Source organism: Siniperca chuatsi, linkage group LG1 (assembly GCF_020085105.1).
Source record: "Siniperca chuatsi isolate FFG_IHB_CAS linkage group LG1, ASM2008510v1, whole genome shotgun sequence".
Lineage (NCBI taxonomy): Eukaryota > Metazoa > Chordata > Actinopteri > Centrarchiformes > Sinipercidae > Siniperca > Siniperca chuatsi.
Genome location: NC_058042.1, coordinates 29,998,629 through 30,014,288, shown reverse-complemented (window position 1 = coordinate 30,014,288; position 15,660 = coordinate 29,998,629). Strand labels below are relative to the sequence as shown.

Here is a 15,660-nt window from a genome sequence, read left to right as displayed (position 1 = left end):
CCAGAACTAAAAGGCAACAAAATATCAGTTTATTCCTTGGTCTGAACCAAATGAACCAAACTACAGTTGTGAAAGCATCCTTAGTAAGGTGCTGGGCCACCATTAGCCACGAGAACCAGCTTCAAAGCTCCTTGGCATAGGTTCTCCAAGTCTGTGGAACTCGACAGGAGAGATACACAATTTTCTCCCAAAAGAAATTCCCTCATTTGGGGTTTTGATAATGCTCCAAAATCTCCAATGGGTGGTCATTTGGGTTGAGATCTGGTGACTGTGAAGGCCATAGCATATGATTTACATAATTTTCATACTCATCAAACTATTCGGTGAACTCTGTATGGAAGAAATTTGCATTCGTTTTGTTTCTCCACTAATTTATTCAGGTTTTTAATTTAATTAAACATCTCCCTCATAAACACTTTGCAAGCTATGATTGACTGACTGATTGATTGATCGATAAGAATGAGTAGCTGATGAGTATATGCGTGACTGTGCGACTGTCTGGTTGTTTTCCGTCGACTGAACAGCCAGCATGTGGAAGCCGCTGGAGTGAATTTTCCAGAACAAACACTTGCATTGACACACCATCATTTGTTAAATTATTCTCTGAATCTTACTCAGCCAGAAATCCTATTATAGATCACACACCCCGTGTGTGTGTGTAGGGTCACACACATACACAAACCTTCTTACGTCATTTGGTTACAAGTCACATGTAGAGAAGACAGTCAAGTGAATCACAGCCTTATTAATTCCAATAATTCAATCCCTCAATCTTGTTTATGCTCGCCTAGAGGATCAACACAAACACACAGTAGAAATGTTAGAAGCTCTATCTTTACAGAATAACCCTTTTCTTTGTCACCAAATTTGTATAAACCAATACAAATCATCAAGGTCAGTTTGTAAAAAAAATCAAAGAAGCTGCAGATTTTTATTAGCCTCTCTAAAATCCACCATTACAAAATGTGTGTGTGTGTGTGTGTGTGTGTGTGCATTTTAGCCCATGTAACTATAAATGTCATTAGTCCTGACTATCTTGGTCCCTCATCTTTTTCAATAATCTCCACACTGATGGAAGTAACAGAGATTACATCATAATGCATTAACAAATAGCCGGTAGAGCTGGCACACACAAATACATGTGGGAGCTGCATTCACAATCACAAAGCAGATGCTACTGCCTATAGGCCTGAACGTGCTTCTTGAAATGGTTCATATTTGCACCCTGTGATTATGCAGGTATATACATGGCTTCAAACTGTGTGTTTCAGCAGAGATGAGATGCAATTTAGTAGCTGTCAGATGGTGAGAGAGGGATGAAAGAGAGAAATAGGAAAGACAAGAAGGTGCATAAAGAGAAGCAGGGGAGGGTATATTTAGAGGGAGGGGGAGAGAGTAAAAGAGAGAAAGGGAGAGCTGAGGCAGTCACCCTGTGAGGCCTGTGCTTTTTGGCCTGTTGGGGCTGTAAACAGGCAGGGATCCCTGGTGTTTTGTGCTTGAGCAGCTCGACTGATTGGTAAAACTGTCTATCACACAGGCTGCTGCTCTCTGTCAATGGTAAACAGACAAGGAGCAAAGTCGTCTGCCCTGCTGTGAATTCTCTTTTAAACACCAACAACAACTTCACTCCATGTCTTCTGCAGGGAGACCTGGTCTACCTGTGACTTCTTTTTCACCAGACAGAGGTCACACTGCGTCAAACCCTCCCTCGGCATTTCACTACTCTGTGTGTTCGCTTATCACTCAAAGGAGTTAACATTCTACTTATTACTTTTTGTTATGGACTATGTATGTAATGTCATTACTCTATTACACCTCTAAAACTGTCAAAAAAATCTATTTTCAAATTAGTTTCAATATCCATTGCTGGAAAATGGTAATCTTGTGGGAATATTTGCTGCATTTTGTAATATTACCACCTGGCACAGTTTCCTCTTATATAAGTGGATTCTTATTACTTGCAGTATTTGCTGATGTAGTAGCAAATATATTACTGTTGGTAGATGCAAGGCAAATTTGCAGCAGGAGCAATCATGAGATGAAACTTTACTGGCATCGGTGTCTTCCACAATAAATCTGTCTGCCTGCTTGAACTTAGGGGAGGACGGAGCCTAAGGTAACCGAGGCATTAAACACCGTTTGCTAATTCTTTGCTAAGCTTTAGAGTCTTTGTGTTGTATTAGCTGCAGGATTAAAGAAAGCTAATAGGTTCAGAGTTGGTGCCCCACAAGACTTCTGTGACATATCAAGCAAGCACTTCCACTGTCGATGCCTTTGTTTGTTCTGTTTTCAGTACCAAGGCTCCACCTTTCTCAAGTTTCCGACACTTCTGCAAATAAAAGAACAGCCAAAAGCAATCTAATTTTGTAAAAGGGATTTTGTTTTAAACATTTTTCACACCACATAGCAGCTGGGAGAGCCATGAGCAGCAATCTGTCGAGTCCTGCTAAAGTACATTAAAAAAAAAGGTCAGCGCTAGCCACAAGGCCTTCAAATCACAGCTGAACTATATTTTATGTGCATAGCTATTTGAAAAGCAAATACATATTTCAAGCAATGTCTCTCATACATTTTTTAGCAGTATCTTCTTTGTAAAGGACAATCACCTTCAGGAAACTTTTTTACCAGGTGATAGTATTTTAAAAATATCAAAATAGAGTTAGAAGTAAAACAAGCACTATTGATTTTGGCCACTTGCAGGACAAGCAGCACAACAAGCTGTAAACACAACACTGACTTATTACAAGGTTGATATGGCAAACATGAGCAAAAGTTTTGCCTGTTTACATACTGAGTAGATATTGAGGAACATAAGCATTGTTTTGCAGTCATTATTCTGTCCACCACCTCTTTAGCTTCTGGGGTGCTGGCAAGGAGCCTCAGAGCCTCCCTGTTATACAGTCTCCCCGTTCTCCATTCAGTCTCCTCTTTAGCAGGTGAAATGCATGCTCAATAGGGTTTAAGTCTGGAGATTGACTTGGTCTGGATTGTGATACCTTCACTTCTGCCCTCTGGAGGATGTTTTAGGGTTTATCTTTACAGCTCTCGCAAGGTTTCTGTCATCAACTGCTGATGTTTTCCTTGTTCTACCGGTTGCTCAGTACACCAGTGGTTTCTTTGATCTTGAGGACATTCCAAATGGTTGTACCAGCTACGGCCAATGTTTGTGCAATAGCTCTGATTGATTTTCAGTCTCCACGCACCTTCAAAATTGCTTGCTTTTCTCCCATAGACAGCTCTCTGGTCTGGTTAGACCTTTTTAACTATAAATGCAGTCTGCACAGGCAAAACCCAAAGCAGAAACTTAGAGTAGACATTCAGAGCTATTTATTGTTTGAATGATCAATGTAATAGGACACACCTGGACAACAAGAAACACCTGCCAGTCAAACGTTCCAATAATTTTTCTCACTTGAAAAATGGATGGGTTTAACCAAAAGGTGTTATCTTCTAAGTTGTTTAACAGATCTAGATGTAAATACCTGGAAGTAAAAGCTGAAATGTTGATCTCTTGTCTCATATTCATCTTTTGATGTCAAACCCAAATGTTTTCAGTGTCCAGCAAAAATAAAGGAATTGGCCTCACTGTTCCAGTAGTTTCAGAGGGGACTGTATTATGTAGCTAAATATGAGGGGAAAAAGGGGAAAAAAATAAAGCGTTCTGTCCTAGGACGCGCCTCCGGCCTTCTGTTTGATTAATATAACTACGCAAATGCAAAAACATGGATAAAATGAAAAATGATCTCTACCAAGTCTTTTGGATAACGTTACACTAAACTTGTAAAGTCTTCACTTATTTGAACATAGTAAGCTTTTCGACGTCTTTTATAACAAAGCTTTGACAAAATTCTAATTTAAATAGGAAAGAAAGTTAGTTCTAATAATAATTGCTAGTTGTAATAATGTGAAATGACATTTGGCTTTGTTGGTCAACAATTATCAGTTATTGTGTGCTGAGCTGTGCCTGCTGAACTCAGTGATCTGTCAGTCTCAATCATACTACTTGGACAAGAGGAGGGCTCAATTTATTGGAATATAGCCCAACTTTTTCAGGGAAACAAAAAGTTGCCCAAATGATCACAAACTACTCAAAACAATTTTAATCCATTGAACAAAAAGTAGCATAATAGGGTGGAAAACTGCCTAACTTTGCAAAACTGGTCTGCTGTTTGGTACTAGGCAGGTACTGTAGTGTACAGTGGGTTTTGAGAGATTTTTCATTGAAAACAGCTGTCTGCTGCTGGAAATAAGGCTGATAAGAGTGGTTAGAGTGAACCAAAACAGTAAAGTTGCGGTCTGTAAGACCAAATCCGAAGGCTGAAAGATGCTCCAGAGTGCTGTAGAGCTCAGAGGAACAGAGTTGGATGATAATTCTCTGGGTTGACCACTATGAGCAACCACTTTCACGTTACACATTTTCCATAATTTTCCCCATCGTTAATATTAAAATATCAATTTGTGCAGGTAGAAGTTAGGAGGTTAAGAACCAGTGCCAGACCAAAGAATCACTGCCACCATCTCAAATATTGTCTGGTAATTCAAACAGTACTGGTGTTGCTTTCATGAAACTCCAGTTCAAGAAACAACCAAGCCTTTGTGGATGGGATTAAAGTAAAGTGATATTATCAAGTTGTGTCCGAGTCAGCATAACCAACTCTGTGACTTCAAATTTTCTTTATCTTTATGAATAGACATAAGCTACTCTTCTATGAGGAGAGTTCCCAGTACTGCTCCATGAATCTGTAGTCAATCCAAATCTAAACTTTAATGATGACTGATGACTAGCATGAGTGTCAGGTGACCGACTTGTGACATCAAGGTGTGAAATGACCCACCGACTGGTGAGACCTCTTGAATGAGAAGTGAAACTTCTTCTTGACCAAACAGAAATGCCAGTTGCCTCTGACTTTGTACTTGCAGATCTCTGTTGTTCTCTCCATGTCACTCTCTGAGCTCATTAATTCAGGGAGGTTAGTTCTGCAGCTAATAGAGCGATTTGTATAGCTTTAAGAGTCCAGCCTCTTATTCGCTCACTGTATGCTCACTGAGCTGATTCGGAAGTGAATGCATGAAGTGTCATTTTGCCAGGATCACAGGGGATTCAAGAAAGGACAATGAATACATGGTCATTCACATACATATATATATGCATGAGCACACCCACTGACACTGACACACTAAGATGAGGGTGAAATACCTGGAGGATTAAAACACTTGAAATGGGAGAGGCTAAGTCACAGACAGATTTCTTAGCATTATCATAAAAGGATAATACCTTTACAGGCTTATACATTTCAAAAACTTTTCAAATGTCACACTCATGCACTTCCAAGTTGAACTTTTTCAGGTTTTATGCATTGCCAACCATTGCCTTTTACTCTGCATTAACGAGTGGTTGCCTGAAATAAACTCTAGGTGCATTTTTACACATCATATCATTTTTTAACTCTAAATTTGATTGTGATACCTTGGCATCTCAGTAAAATTGCAAACAATTGAGACCACAGTGGAAACAACTGGTAGCCTGTCTCACACCTGTGGTATTGTAATTTTGCTGTCCATGCAGTGTTTTATTTGTTTTTAAGTCTCCATGACCTGAAGCTGTCTGTAAAGTTAATGATGTATTTCTGAATTGTTTTTGTTCTTACTTGTCTAACAGGTCATCGTCTGTAATGGAAGGAGGGATTGCTTCCTTTTGTCTCAAGTGGGGTTCCCCAGGGGTCTATCCTGGATCCTTTACTGATTTTTATCCATTTGCTCTCTTTGAGGCATATTATCCACAGATGTAATATTTGTTTCAACTGCTATGCTGATAATGCTCAGCTACACATCTTACTAAAACTGGGAGGATGAGCAACATTTTCTGTATTTTTTGTGTCTGCCTGATATAATAAAATGCTGGCTGTGTAAGAATTACTATTAATTGATGCACTCTCAACAATCCAGGTCTTGTCTGGGAGGCCTATTGTCTAAAATTAAAAGCTGGAGGAATTCAAATCTGTGAAATGTAGCACAGATAAATAGAAAGAAAAAAAAGACATCCTTAGGTGTCCCACCAGCACCCACCTTCATTTCAGCAGGTTTGTAGTAGCGGCGATTCTTGTCTTCGTTAGTGGTGCGGTAGCCATCACGGAGGAAACGTTTGAAGCCGTATTTGCCCCGCAGCTTGCGGACAATCTTGTCCAGTGTCTGACTGTAGAGGGCATCATCATCTACTGCAAAGGCAGGATAGCTGATTGTTGGAAGCAAGGCTGCATCTGTGTTCTGCCAGGGAGAAAATATTTAGTTTACACAAATAACAAGCCCTGCCTTTGTATTTCACTGAAATGAAACACTGTTCCACAATTGCATTCACGGAGGTCACAATATCTATCACAATAACTGAGGAATTGGAATTAAATCCTAACCACAGTCACTAATAGTCACATAGCATAAGCTATGATTCAAAACTGTGGGTAGCATTTAGCACATACATCTTTATGTTCTAAAGGGTCATATACTAGACAGGTGTAGATGCCTTTTACCAGCTTCTGGTTATAAACAGCACACTACAGCAGCCTTATTTAAAACCAAAGACTGCCTGACTAAATTTCAATTGGAACAATCATTAGGAATGAATATTGTTATTAGCCTTGACAAACAATTATGACTGGGCATCTAATTCTCTCATTTTATTTTTGTTTGGTTTACTCTATTAAGCAATGAAAATGAAAGTTATTAGGTCCCAGCCTCACTGCAAACAGCTATGAATATTTAAGGTTTATTAATAGAGCTTCCAGAGCTGCTGTCTAAGCACTGAAGTCCCTAATAACTGCAGTGACAAGCTTTCTTACATGGACAGCTATGAACCAGTTTGTCAACCAGCTAAAGGACTAGATTTCAGTGCAAGATGTGGTCGACTGTTTGATGCCGCTATTATGTTTTGTATTGTAATCTTTTTAAATCTGCACACATCTCTACAGTTCACAGAGGAGCCTGCTCTGTCTAGTCCAGTCCCCTCTTATTCTTCGACGTCTTGTTACAATCTACATGTTGACATCCTCGGCAGCTGCAGCTTCAGCTTGCAGAACATATTCTGTGTAGGTATTGAATGTGTCTAGAATTCATTACTGAATTCCAATCTTTTGCCATAGTATACAAGATACTGATATTTTATTGATATTCTGGTTATCTTGACATTATCCTCCTCCATGTTGGTCTCTTGCTTCCGATTGCAGTCCATCCTTCCAGCTCCTTAATGTTAATCTCAAACAGTTATAATGCCACTCTGGTCGTCTAATTACACTCATTTCCTCGCAAGCTGATGGCGGCTATTCTGCCTGACACATTCAGCACACACAGAGATAGATGTGATCATTTAAGTGTCTGCAAGCGGTGGAGTGGAGAGAAGGGAATGATTTTGCTGCTGCTTTTTCTTCAGCTTTACCTCCTCCTACAGCTCTGCAGCCACCTCTCACTTTCCCCATTTCTTGTCAACGCTGAACCATCAATAGCACAGGCATGGGTAGTGTAATGACTGCACCATGAGGGAAATGCATTGTTGAATTACAGATATCCACAGAGATATTGACATGAGCGTGTAGTTTGATGTGTAAAATTAACCTTTTAAGTTTTTGGCATATGTGTGGCAGGCATCTATTTCAGTATTTGTTTGGTAAATATTATGCACAAAGTTGCTCCTCTGAGTCACACCATCAACATGTTCAACTGTGGAAATTCTTCTAAAATATACAACAGATCAACTTACAAGCATTGTTTTTGTACATTTCTTTTTACATTATCTTATGCTATATTTGTACATTTATAGTCATTTGTAGAGTGATTTTATTAGTTGCATAGCTAGATAGATGGACTTACATGTGAGCGAGACTCTCGGGGCAGTAGGGAGCACAGGGTTTGCCTGTTCCTGTTGTGGGCGTCCAGATCCACAAATATCACGGACCACGAACAGCCCTGCAGAACAAAACACATACACAGACAGCATCCCAGTCACTGCTGAACTATTCACCCCTTACAGGTACAACAACAGCACACAGTCTAATGTTCTGCATGCACACACCCACAAAAACGCACAAAGATGCACAACAAGTCCTCCATCAATAATCAGAAAAAAACATTTGACAGCAAAATGCTAAAACAACTTTAATACCCCCACCATAACACCTCTGCACATCAAAACACACTCTTTCGCTTTAAAACCAGGCTGATATTTTTGGGCTGCACATTTTTTTGAAGCACAGTGTGGGACTGCTTGAACAACAGTGAGTCAAGAGTCATCCTATCACTTCAAAAGTCCCCATGTAGGAAAACAAAGTGCTGCTACAACAGTCTGTCCGTCCAGTGCACTTAAACACCTCTGGGTGAGAGACGGGGGGAAGTTTGATAATCTGATCAAACCTTTTCTGGTTCTAAAAAGCTGGTCCAGCCCACTTCATCTATCCATGAGCAGTGCTTACATAAAACCAACTGAATCACTCCTGCAACCTGCTAAGCAGTTTCTAATGTAAGTCAAATGCATTATGTATGAATATTGCCAAGGTCTATTTTTTTTCCTCCAAAATCAGATCCGACCAGGGCTTTTAGTCAAATCAGCAAGCTTTCCTGTAGCAATTTGCATAGTCCAGTGGATTGCCGGCCACCAATGTAGGCAGCTGTGTGACACGTCCGTGAAATGGCCCTCTCAGGGAAACCTCTTCAGGTGTATCAGCAGCAGAGTGTAAGAAAACCGAACATGTTAGATTAATGTTTTTGCTTTGGATGTGTGCTCTTTTGCTCTTTTGTCTTTTCCTTCAGTGGGCTAACATTTTCTTTTTAATAAAACTGAACGGTCCAGACAGTATTTATGTATGTTAACCTTTTAATAGGTCCACCCAGAAAAATGCAGTGGAAAAATTATTTTTTAAGAGCAATGTGTGAAACCTAAGAAATAAAACATGTACAAGTAACATAAGTATGTAAATATTTCTATGAAATATCAAATAATTAAAAAAAAAGGATTAACTAATGGTCGTATAAAAATAACAAAAAGTCCTATAATCTGAAGCACAGACTCAGAACTTGATCAGACTTGTTTTGGTGCAACAGTACAACTTTAGCAATAGATCTTCTTCTTATGGTTTTCTACAAACTATGGCTCACATTCAAACACAAGAAAAGTGAGTATTTCCTGATCATTGAACACACCCTCACCCTCCACCCCAGTTATCAGAGTGAAGTGTTCAAAGTCCACAACTGTTATTGTGCTTAAATTGATACTTATTGCCAGTACCAGCAGTATCACACTGGATTTACCTAATTACTGACTGTATGCTCATCTGAAAAAATTAAAAAAACAAAACAAAATGATATAATAATTTAATCAAATATAGTGTTACACTTTAAAATCTGAAGACTTTGTATGTTATGACAATATTCAATTTTGGTTAAAAACCGTGTTTTCAAAACATTAGTCTTCAATGTTTCAATGTCTTCAAAAAATCTGATTACTTTTGAAAACTCCACCATAAATAGGCCACATCCCAAGAGCCATGCCTAGATGGAAGCCACCTGAAAAGGGTCTGAAAGCTGCAGTGCACTCTGGGTATTGCTTTGGGCCTAACACATACTTGGACCTAGTGCTAGAGATGCTTAGAGAGATTATATCAAAAATATAAGTGCTTTACCAATTGGTAGAGAAAAACATTAAGGGATTAAATTCAATTAAATTGTCATGGAGAAATTAGACAACTATGACCTGCAGTCTTTGAAAATTATGGGCAAACAACAGCCAATATAAAACAAATATCAGTAATATTTTCAAGTATGTATTTTTCTTCTCTATCCCTCCTTCTCCATACTACTCCACTTACCCATTTTACCCCACGTCCCTCTATTATGAAAATGTGACTATATAATACGAGTTAATTACAGGCCACCATAATCTATGCCAGAAAACAATCAATGTCACTGCTATTATTATGGGTTGCTAATAAACGTTGACAGGATATAGATTATATAATACCCCTTTCAAAGACCATAATGATACAATGTACATCAACTTGACACTGCTTTCTGTGCATTGATATACATGAATTGAATTCAAAGATTTAGGTGAGCATAGAAAAGTAAACTCTATTCCACACACACACACACTCACACACACAAAAGATTGCGGGATTGAGTTAGGTCTTTGTCGGCTCCACTACATCCCTGCTCTTGACTGGGTGTGAATTAGGTGACAATCCCGAGATAGAAAGTGGAATCTGTTAGGATTTGATTGTCCAGCCATGTGTACACAGCTCTGTGAATTTAATGACTGACTTTAAAGTTGAAGGATCCTCCTCTTGGCGAGATCAATTTTATCCACGGAGTTCAATTTGTCACACAGAGAAGCTGCTATCTTTGCATCCGTTGCATGACTCGGAGGGATCATGAAAAAAGTTCACAAAACTGACTTCATCTAGTACAAAGGCTAAATGTGACACAGACCCACAAGAGCCTGCAGCCAGTGTAAAATGTGATAGCGGAGTTCAAAATGTACTGAATGTTCCGGTTAAAGGGGTTGGGGGAGTAACATTTGGTGTTGGAAGGATGAGAGTCAGCTGGGAAATCAAGATTGATAGAGATCATTAATAAGCAACTGGCTGGCTTGTAGCACTTCCCTTCCCACAGAGGGACTAGAGACTGGATGAAACACACACACTCACACTTACAGAGGCCCCACACAGCATGGATCATAAAGCAGACACCTCTATAAATTGATTCTTTCAACAAGCTAAGCTCAATGAGAAAATCAATTTCCAGGCACGGTTAAACCCCTCATTTTGCAGGTGATCAGAAGAGAAACACAAATTACTTTAATATAAACTCATCCTAAAAGCCCCATACGATGATCAGAAAAACACTTCAAGTTCAGATGCATTAGGTGAAGGGAAAAGCCATCACTGGCTAACGCCCAAGTGGGGAAAAGAAGAAGAAAAGATAATAAGGGAGGAAGCTTGCTAAGTGCAGGGCTTCATTTTACAATCCATTAGCAGGTGTAATGAATGTCCTTGTTTTTTCTTTCCTCCATACAAGCAAGAAAAAGAAGAAGCATATCCACTAATGGACATTGTAAGGAAGATTCAAAGGGAAACCAGGAACAAACATCAACTGTGGCCATTGATCAAAGTCTGGAGAAACACAAACAATTTGCTGAGCCAAACACAAACATACTAAATGAATCTCCTGATGGTCAAATGTTCACTTGGAGAAATAGTCTGGCATCGATGACAGCAGTACTAATTATGCTGATGACGTCTTCTTGTTAAAACAGCCATGGCTTTCCATAAATTCAGCTACTGAGGCAGGTCATTTTTTTGCACAGGATGGTGGCACTGCAAACATCAAGAATATCTTACTGATGTATGGAGCTGTAATGGGCCTCTGCAGATTTAGAAAATAGGTCGTCTTTCTATAATGTGACCTTGTGCCATGTGACACGATTAGATAAGAGACAAATGCATGTGTGTCTTGGGACTCATATGAGGAGGAGGAAATGTGCAAGGAGCGAGTGAATTATTCAAATACCTGGTTTCCAAACAGGTTGAATCCATTGATTGCCTCCAGAGCAGCTTTAGCCAGGCCCACAGAGCTGCAAAGATAAGAAACACTGAGAATTACACAACATACACTAAGCAGATTTCACTGACATTGATGAACTATAGGGCAGATGTGAAAGAATATCTTGCATTTCATTAGAGTAATAACAGTGGTTCTGCGGTGGAGGCAGTGATAGTAGCCATAAGCATCTTTCTGTTATGGTTTGAGGGTTTATGTATAGTAATTCCTGTTTTATTTTGAAATGCTCTTTTCCCTCATGTGTCTGGTAGTTTTATTTCCTGTCTTTGTTTGCTTTTCCTGGTATTTTTGATTGTTTGCCCTGCCCTGATTAGTTTCACCTGTGTCTCATTACTCCCCTCACCTGAGAGTATTAAAGTCTGCGTGCTTCCTTTGTTCTGTGTCAGTTCATCTTTGTCTCTGTGTCAAGTGTCCCAGCATTTGTTACCTGTGTGTTCTGTTAGATTGATATTTTGTTTCCCTTGGACCCTTTTGGACTCTTTTGTCTGCTCCCTGTTGTATCTGTACAAATAAATAAATTACTGAACTGCCCTGCTCTGCCTCTGTGTCTGCGCTTGGGTCCTATTCCCCCGTGTTCCTGGGTGTTACCTGCTTGACAGAACGCAACAGTATGAACTGACCATAATGTACCTAGCAGACAATTTCTGATGAACTATATGATTTAGTTTGTGACCTGATGTGCCTCAGGGATATGGTAAAATGGTAAATGGACTGTACTTATATAGCGCCTTTCTAGTCTTTCTGACTACTCAAAGCGTTTTGTGGAAGAAGGCCATCAACGATTATCATAGGGCGGCAGTCCGTTCTCTGGCCCATGGGAAATTGTCCTCTTGGCCTTTGCTGAGGGACTTGGTTCCGGAGTGGCTCACAGACTTCCTCTGTACCTACAAACGTCAGCCCCAGGTCCCCAGTTTTCTGCCTGCAACTCAGCCTGCTTCTCAACCAGCTAGCCACCAGCCCGATCTACCTCAGCCTGCACTGCAGCCGATTAGACTCGGGTTTGTTAGCCTGCAACCTGCCTGTCCTGAGCCGACCCCAACCCCTGAACCCATACCCGCCTGGCTTTGGGAGGTCCTCGCAGTCATCAGCTTGGTTTCTGGCCTGCTAGCTATCAGCCTTCACTCCGGCCAGCTAGATTTCAGCCTGCATCTCAGCCTCTACATGTCCTGGAGGCACCTTCTGGAAAACCCCCCCAAAAGGAAGTATGGCTCCCACCAACATTGTGCCTCTCTGCTACCCAGCTCCACGTCCTCTCCGCTGCCCAGCTCTTCGTCCTCACCGCTGCCCTGCGCCGTGGAGGTCCCGCTGCCCAGCACCACAGAGATTCAGCTGCCCTGCACCACAGAGACTCAGCTGCCCAGCGCCGCAGAGACTCACCTGTCCAGTGCCACAGAGATGTCTCCAGTCCTGCCTGGTCCCCAGTCAGACACCTGTTCCTGCACTGCGGCAGTTACCTGTTCCTGCGCCATGGCAGTCTCCAGTTCCTGAGCCGCAGAAACCTCCTGTTCCTGCTCCGTTTGAGCCGCAACCTCTTGTTTGTGAACTGCTGCTATCACCAGTCTCACCAGGCTGCGGCAGTCCCTGCTGGGCTGCAGCAACCTCCAGTATCTGAGCCAGCCTCCAGAGGGGTTCCGCCTTCGCCGCCAGCCTCCAGATGGTTTATGTTTTCACCGCCGGTCCTCAGCCAGACCTCCAGAGGGATTCTGCCTTTGTTGCCAGCCTCCATAGGGTTTCTGTCTTCACCACTGGCATCCAGTTCGACCTCCAGAAGGGTTTTGTCTTTGTCGCCGGCCTCCCGAGTTGCTCCGCATGTCTGGTCATCCTCTGAACCTGCTCAGCCCTTCAGCCATGCCTCCTGGTCGCCCTCCAGACCTCCTCTGCTCCGCACCTGTTCAGCCCTCAGGCCATCAGTGTCATATCTCCAGCACCGCTTTTGTCCTGACCCCAGGCCATCTGCCTGAGGTCTCCTGCACCACACCTGTCCAGCTCCCAGGCTGTCCACCTGAGGCCCCCTACATCGCCTTTGTCCAGCCCCCAGGTCCCCTGGCCTGGGTCCTATTCCCTCATGTTACCTGCTTGACAGAACGCAACACTTTCAATTGTCAGAACCCCCAAAAAAAAAAAAAAGCATTCAGAATCGCACTTGAATCTTAAACTACTATCTGCTAGGATTCAATAAAGCTGAAGGCTCCTGAGATTGTGGTCTACTGTAGATAATGGATCTCTTTAATAAAAACCTTATACTGAATTTCACACTGGCTGGCTGCTGTGATTGCAATGCAGACTAAATGTGAATCAATTTCACTGTCATTTTGTTTCCCTTCTACCCTGCCAAGATTTCCCTAGAAAAGAAGGGGGGGGGGGGGGGGGTTGTAGGAAACTTGGCAATGATTGGTGGCAGATCTGCTGACATATCAAAATGCATTCAATACCATTAGTGAAGCCCGAATTTATGCTTACAATTCAGCCTGGAAAAGAGCTCTGCTGAAACTAGTTCACACACACGCACACAAACACGGCCAGTACTGGACAGCAAGTTTACTTTTACAGTAAATGTGTTAACATACAGTAGTTCATACTATATCCCAGTTGAGGTCATATTGGGTTAATTGCTTCATATGCTTCTTCATATTTCATATAATGGAGATGGGCCCCTATTGACAACCCCCACACGCCACCTTGTCCTTTGTGCGTTGTGTATGTACCCTGACTCCTGAAGTTTGCTGTGTGTTTATTTAGCAGTTATAAATACGACCACCTTATCTTGTGACCAAAGTTTCATACTTAGGTCATGTGATGACAACTTGTAGTAAGTGAATTTTAAGTGGATGTTGATGTGAGCTTTTTTTCTGTTGTCAAACTAAAATAATTAAACTGACTGATATTTTTGACCACTTGGTTGCAGCGCATCAAGCTGTTAAGACAACACTGACATATTATCACCTTATAAAGTTGATGCGATGAACTTGTGAGCACACAGTTGCCTATTTAGACATCAAAATGATACAGAGCAAGATAAGCATTCATTTAGAGTCATGTTTCAGGTAACCTAATGAATGTTAGTCCCACATTCACTCTATTTTGGACTCAACCAACTCCTGAAGGAAATATCTGGCTCTTTAGCTGCTAAATGCACCACTATGTTCACCAGCTAATTGCTAACTTTGTCTGTTAGCTATTTGGCGCTGGGCAGGTAGTGTACTGTGGGTTTATGAGAGCTTTTTCCAATAAAAACAGCTGCCTGCTGTGGCTGGCAATAGGCTGATAAGAGCAGTGAGACTGAACCAAACAGTAAACTTGCGGGCCATAAAAACAAAATAATTGGCTGAAAGACGCTAAAACACAAGCTCAGGGGAACAGCAGTCAGGTGACAATTCCTTGCGGGTTCATCATTACGAGTAACCCATTTAACATTACACATCATTATCATTTGATCTATTGTTAATATAAAAATATCGATCAGAGCAGCTTTAAGATCTTAAAACTAGATTCTGACACAGGACCACATAACTTTCTAATGCAGGACCTGCTCTAATTGAAACTGTACTTTAGTTGTCCAAACTCCCTAGCAAAGTCAATGTGGTTAGTCATTAGTTAGTAGTGAAATTATCAAAAACCAACTGAACCAAGTAAACTTAGGACTTTTGGAGCCCCTGGAGGTCTTGAGCCCCTGGGCAGTTGCCTATTTTGCCTGGTTGGTAAACCAGTATTGACTGGCTATGATATACAGTCAATATAGTAGGGATGGTAACATACAGAATAATAACATACATGATATTACAGGACATTCAGACTGATTTTAATTTGTGAAATTAATGAAAATGGACTATTATGAATGGTGTTGAAATATTCATGAACTTATAAGCACAGTCCTGTTTTTATATTTGTAATAAAATTACATTTATCTCATCATAAGTTGAGATATTTCAAGAAATCCTGATGCTTACAAGATTAGATATGCTACTTTAAATAAAACAGCTCCAGTCTAGCCATTTGACTGGGTGTGATGATAAACATGAGGCAGTAGCAAATAAAATGAATCATTTGATTTGATATGGACAA

At 40.9% G+C, this 15,660-nt stretch overlaps 1 protein-coding gene across 3 annotated transcripts in view; it reads right to left on the bottom strand.

Annotated features, from left to right (window-relative positions):
- The window catches only part of phkb (phosphorylase kinase, beta), a 105,835-nt gene that overhangs the window by 62,324 nt on the left and 27,851 nt on the right, over positions 1–15,660 (bottom strand). For all 3 annotated transcript variants that reach the window (XM_044194592.1, XM_044194500.1, XM_044194409.1), the window contains 3 exons: positions 11,548–11,611; positions 7,858–7,953; positions 6,067–6,264 (listed from right to left, as the gene is read on the bottom strand). In XM_044194592.1, the coding sequence (XP_044050527.1) occupies positions 6,067–6,264; positions 7,858–7,953; positions 11,548–11,611 (358 nt within the window). The remainder of the gene's footprint in view (positions 1–6,066; positions 6,265–7,857; positions 7,954–11,547; positions 11,612–15,660) is intronic.